This window comes from Rattus norvegicus, chromosome 8 (assembly GCF_036323735.1).
Source record: "Rattus norvegicus strain BN/NHsdMcwi chromosome 8, GRCr8, whole genome shotgun sequence".
NCBI classification, from domain to species: domain Eukaryota; kingdom Metazoa; phylum Chordata; class Mammalia; order Rodentia; family Muridae; genus Rattus; species Rattus norvegicus.
Genome location: NC_086026.1, coordinates 101,900,562 through 101,906,561, shown reverse-complemented (window position 1 = coordinate 101,906,561; position 6,000 = coordinate 101,900,562). Strand labels below are relative to the sequence as shown.

The 6,000-nt window shown below is 39.1% G+C and overlaps 1 protein-coding gene across 4 annotated transcripts in view; it reads right to left on the bottom strand.

Moving 5' to 3' along the window:
- Positions 1 to 734: 734 nt before the first annotated feature.
- The window catches only part of Plscr4 (phospholipid scramblase 4), a 38,771-nt gene continuing 33,505 nt past the window's right edge, over positions 735 to 6,000 (bottom strand). For 3 of the 4 annotated variants that reach the window (XM_039081169.1, XM_063265207.1, XM_063265208.1), the window contains exons 7-9: positions 4,443 to 4,604; positions 3,078 to 3,236; positions 735 to 2,438 (exon numbers count right to left, since the gene is read on the bottom strand). In XM_039081169.1, coding sequence (XP_038937097.1) covers positions 2,391 to 2,438; positions 3,078 to 3,236; positions 4,443 to 4,604 — 369 coding nt within the window. In that variant the 3' untranslated portion in view covers positions 735 to 2,390. 4 annotated transcript variants of the gene reach the window in all.

Sequence of the window (6,000 nt, the reverse complement as noted above, 5' to 3'; positions counted from 1 at the left end):
TGAGGTAGGGGTGCAGGGTGTAGAAGTGGGTCTGAGGTAGGGGTGTGGGGTATAGAAGTGGGTCTGAGGTAGGGGTGTGGGGTATAGAAGTGGGTCTGAGGTAGGGGTGCAGGTGTGGAAGTGGGTCTGAGGTAGGGGTGTGGGGTATAGAAGTGGGTCTGAGGTAGGGGTGTGGGGTATAGAAGTGGGTCTGAGGTAGGGGTGCAGGTGTGGAAGTGGGTCTGACATAGAGGTGCAGGGTGTAGAAGTAGGTCTGATGTAGGGGTGTGGGGTGTGGAAGTGGGTCTGATGTAGGGGTGCGGGGTGTGGAAGTGGGTCTGACGTAGGGGTGCAGGGTGTAGAAGTAGGTCTGATGTAGGGGTGTGGGGTGTGGAAGTGGGTCTGAGGTAGGGGTGCAGGTGTGGAAGTGGGTCTGAGATAGCGGTGTTGGACGTGGGAATAGACCTTGGAGCAGTTAGTGGGAAGGGTTAAGGTAGGTATGATAAAAATGCATTAATAAAACTATCAAATAATTGACAAAATGTTGAAAAGAAATGTTAGTTATTACTGTACAATATCTACAAAAAAAATGCAATGAGCTTACTTAGTAAATAAGAAATTCCCTAAAAAAATCTCTGTGGAAAGCATTCAGACTCAGTCACAACTCAGAAAATAAAACAAAATACCATCTTACTATTAGTTCTATTACATACTTAAAAGTCTAAGAGACCCAAAAGAACAAGAAAACACTCAACTTTAAAAAAAAACAATTTCTGTTTATTGTTTAGTTAAGGAGGTTGTCTTGATACAATGAAATTCTACTGAGATACAGAAACTGCATGAATCATGATAAAGAATTTTTGCTGTTAGAGACGGCTTAGCATCGTAAACATTAAAGTATGAAGCACAGAAATAGAAAGCATTCTGACCTTCTCTATCAACGTAGTACAAGTGTTAGAATGGGGTGCGCGTGGGTAAAATGACAGGTTTATACCTGAGCTCTCAGAATGCTGTTTATCTGGTTTTATGCAAAGTATGAGATATCACACAGAAAACGTACACGTCTAGTTAAAATTAGAGGTGCATTTTAAAATATAAGGTAATTAGTTTTAGTCTAGAACTCATGATTTTGTGTTTATAAAATGTCAACAGCAGCAAGTAAACACTGAGGAAGACAATCTTTCTCATAAAAAACATTAGTATAATTAAAGCTGAAGCACCTGTCTGTTATTTCAAAAAAGACATGTTGGCTCAATCTCTTCTCTCAGGATAACCCAACCCAAGAGCACTTAAACCTTTTTTATTTTTAATAAACTCTAAAAGGATATATCCAATTTAAAAAAATGCCACACACAATCTATGTGGAGGTCGAAAGCCAAGATGTGAGACTCATTAATCAAATCAGTGGATTCTTACATACACTGTCCTTGGTACAAATCTGCTGGTCTTCCATTGTTCTCACTGATAATCTGGAGAAAATATGGAAGCAATATATTTACTGTGTTTTCTTACTGTTTGTATATAATAGGTCTTTTAGCATGCAAAACAGTCAAGCAGTATTAGAACGATGACGGGATTTATACATTCAGTTTTTATAAACTGTTCGTCACAAGGACATCCTGATCTTTAGATGGATTTTGGAAAAAAAATCAAATGAGATAAAAAATACAATAGATAATTCCATACAGACATCAGGATAAACATCCAGATATAAGGCCTGTGTAAATAAGAGAATTCACACTAAATCTGCTGAGGAAGCAAACGCACAAGGTTTGTAAGATGCCAAGACCTTATCTGGCTGTGGCCCTGATCAACTTTCCCTGGTACCCTCATCCGATCTTCATACATAGGTAGTTCTGTGTTGCCCAGCTGGGGGGATGAAGAAATATGGATAGAAAATATTAACTGCCTATAAAGAGAATACGTTTTATTATGTAATAAAATAAAATTCCCCACTGAGAACTTTATGAACTTGTATGCACGTTGCAGAACGGTGTTCTGGTGCATGCACACAAGAAACATTTCCTTTGCACATTAAAGCACATTCTTTCTGTGCACCTCTTGTCTCCTAAAGATGACGGGTAAGAGTAGCAGTCCTCTCACCTAGAATAAAGTTTGTCCCAATGAAGAAGAGAGGGACAGATACAGAAGACGTGTTATGTCTGTATGTTAAGTTGGGAACTAAGGGCGTCGTTTTCCCATAGCTCACGTGCCTATTGCTTATCGCTCGTATCTGTATGCTGATTGGGCTAATGAAGCAGCCATTTCAGAATAACCTAGTGTCCCAAGCTGCTAAATACTCAACTGAGACACGTGTCAAGCCAGAGGAATACACTTGCTAATAAATGAAGGCTATAAGCTGGATGCAAATTTCTCTGATTCTGTTCTCAACTGACGATTCTTCTGATCTTCTATCTTGATGAACGTCGTGGAGGAGGGCGTTCAAAGTACATGAAATCCTGCAATTGGAGAAGGGATTATATTTAGGTTGAGAGATGGATGGCAAAGAGAAATAACTATATTAATGCGTGTCATAGCCTTCACAGTTTATCATGGGAACATGCTAGTCCAGTAAATAAGTCTACTGAAATATTTATGAGCACAGCTAACGTGCGAGCATGGAGACAGATAGTAAGCTTTTCCTATTCAGCACCAATTAAAATGTTATCGTTAACCAAAGGAAAACCTCAGGTAAGCCAAAGGGTGATGGAACGTTGGTGAGCATGACTGTAGTTGACACGAAAGAGAAAAGGGGGCAGCTGCTTCGCAGTTACTCTCTTATATGGATTTTCACAGGACAGCTGTTTCGAAGTAGCGAGAGTGATAACCAATAGGAAATGAAGCCGACTGCACCCACTGTCTATGGGACACCTTCCAGGTGTGCCCCAGCAGACTGTACTCAGCTGCTTCATTACCTTGGAAAGGTCAGCATTTTTGTGCCTGCTACAAATGAGTAAAGCCAGTCACCCAGTGCCAATCGCGGGCCTAGAAGTGGCCCAGACAGAAGCTGGCCAGGTTTCAGAAGGAATTTTCTGCTAGAGAATACTGCTTCCCGCCATAAGGAATAATTCTCTCAAACGCCCCAGTGAAAGGCTTACAATGAGGAAGCAACAGCCGAAGATCATTGCTTTCATTTTCACATCCAGGGCCAAAGGGAAGCGAATCTCAAAGTGGTCTGCATTTCCCATCGTTGATAAAAAGCCATTCCACTTCCTGATAATACTGCCAATGTTAGATGCTCCATCTAGAGAGTTGACCTGCAATGCCAAGAATAGGTCTTTATGAAAAGCACCAAGGGACGTGTCTCTGTCCTTTTCTTAGAAGCAGTTTGTGCTGTTGCAATTCATAATGTAGGAACAAACACTAATGACACGATTTCCAATGAGAATTTTTTTTTTTTGGCGTTGTCTCGAAACTGTTTAGTAACTGAGTTCAGTTATATCTTAAAATCCTCAACCTAGTGAATTTTCCTAATCCTTAAATACTCTCTTTGGGGTTTCTTTCAGAAGGTACAACTTGAATTGATAGTTCAGTTCTTTTCTGTAGCACAGGAAGAGAATTTGGGAATACAAAGTCACATCCAACCAAGGGAACCTATAAGCAAAGGTCCTGAATCATATACTATCCACCACTCACTCAAGCCTTTGTGGGACACACCCACCCTATCTTAGCAGACCATGGTTTAAGAATGGGCGGCAGCTTCTAAAAGACAGACACTGACACTGAACTCAGTAGAAATACCCCCTAACATAGCTGCTAATATCACTTATAACAGAATGCTCACACACAGCCCCACCAGGAATCTGGTTTGTTGTCATTTTCTACAATACTGTTAATTAGTAAGCAATGCTTTATTAAGTGGCAATATGAAATGAAAACTTTCTGTTATCATAGGAAGCAGGAGAAGGAATATATTTATTGTATGCCAAACCTCATCCTGTTAAAGGAATTTGAGAAAGCCCCCAAACGTCAGCCCTTCTTTTCTAATGAAATCTTTGGTAGTCCCTGGGATAAATGCAAAACAAAATGTCCTTTTTTATTGAGAAAATGTTATAATATAACCCTGTCACTCATTGTCATTCATCTATGTCCTTATGAATGTACTAAGGGCTATATTTCTTAGAATTTTGCATTTCAAAATACATACATGCATTCTAGAAATCATTAGAAAGAAAAGAGATGACACACACCAAGAATAAATTGATACAATTTACTCCCAAAAGTTTTCATCATTCTAAATGGGGAAAAGATGTTTATAAAAGATGTTTTTATTTTTATCATTTTGAAAAATGTCAAGTGACCATAAGGAACCATGTGGAAAGGGTTGATGTCAACTCCTAATTAATTCTTTCTTCATAATACCTGACTCATTCACAGGAAAATCTGCAGAAGAACATGGTGGGATCTGATACAGAAAGAAGGGAGTGAGGAGAGTAGAAGCACTATTTTTGACATATATTTACCTCAAAAACAGAATCAGAGCCACAGCCATAGGTCGCACATGGACCACGAACTCTCATCGCACTTTCTTTCTTCTCATTCTGGATGCTGTAAGAGGCTCTGCATAAGTTCCAGTGTTCTGCCACAAAGCCAATGGTGACTCCAGGAGGACACTGCACTTCTAACTGCATACGAAACAGTGACAGGGGTTAGGATGCTGTATGTACACAATGCACCCGGATGTTATTCATACACATGCACACACGTGTTTGTGTGCACACCCCCTACACACACATGCATACACACATACATGCATGTAGGCATGCACGCACACCTGGATTTGTTCTCAGTCATTCAAGGGCAAAGAGAATTGATGTTGGGAAGGAAAGACGCATTGTTTCCCTGGGGACAGTTTGCAGGGCTGTATTTCAGAAAGCACTCTAAAGAGGTGAGGTCATGTTTCATTGTGGGAAAAGAACAGGCTTAATTATGGCTTAATTGCTTGATATAAGATTCTAGTTATCTAAGCTCACTGTTACTAACAGGACATACAGCGCTGTCTGAACAGATACACCACCTCTCCCAGTCAACCCTGAAGGACTCGAAGCTAAGAAGACCCTCAATGAATGTACTGGTACTCATGTGACTGTGCCATAACTCTGGTTTTTGTTTCATCCAGGACTTTCATTTCTTCTAACTCCATAAAGTGTTACCAGTTAACTTAAAAAAATCTTAACCAGCAAACATAAGTCCCCTACAGACAACTAGAATAACAAAAGAAAATGAAGTGTTGTGAAACTGTAGGATACTCCCCATCTCCCGACTCAAGTACAGATTTCTGAACCCAATGTATACCATGCTTTATCATAAATACATGCTATAACAAAGTTCAATCTATCAATTAGTCACAGTATGCTACTAAGAAAAGAACAGTTCCAATACTCTGTCCTATAATAGAAATTGTGTGAATGTCCACTTTCAACTGCCATTGTGCACATGGTATGTCTATCTTCAATAGTCTGCACAAAAGAGTAATTCATATTCCAGAATTCACCATACTATTCAGCTGATGAATTGTTTGTTTCTGAAATGCGCCATTGACCTTTCAGACTACACTAATCTACAGAAGCTAAAAGCACAGAAAGTATGTGGATGGGGTGGGGTGCTGGGCTATCACAGTTAAAAACCTCCACGTAGAGGTGCATAGCTGCCTTTTATTAATGATTTTAAAATACTGTGCACTATCCTGTTCCATTTAATTGCCCATACATTAAAATTTTATAAAAGGTGAGACTTTCTCTTTTAATAATAGGAGTTATATAGATGAAATTCTTTCTTAGAAATCCAAAGTGAAAGTGTGATTGCTTTCTTGCTTTCTTCTGCACTTTCAGAAGGGTGTTGGGAGTAGATTTTATACAACAAGACGACAAAGCTTTGCATTGTCAAAGCCATTATTCATATATATATATATAATGTACATATATATGTGTGTGTATAATTGTGTACAATTCATATATATTATTCAAATATATATACAAATATATATATATATTTGTACCTATACAATACAATTGGATAGTT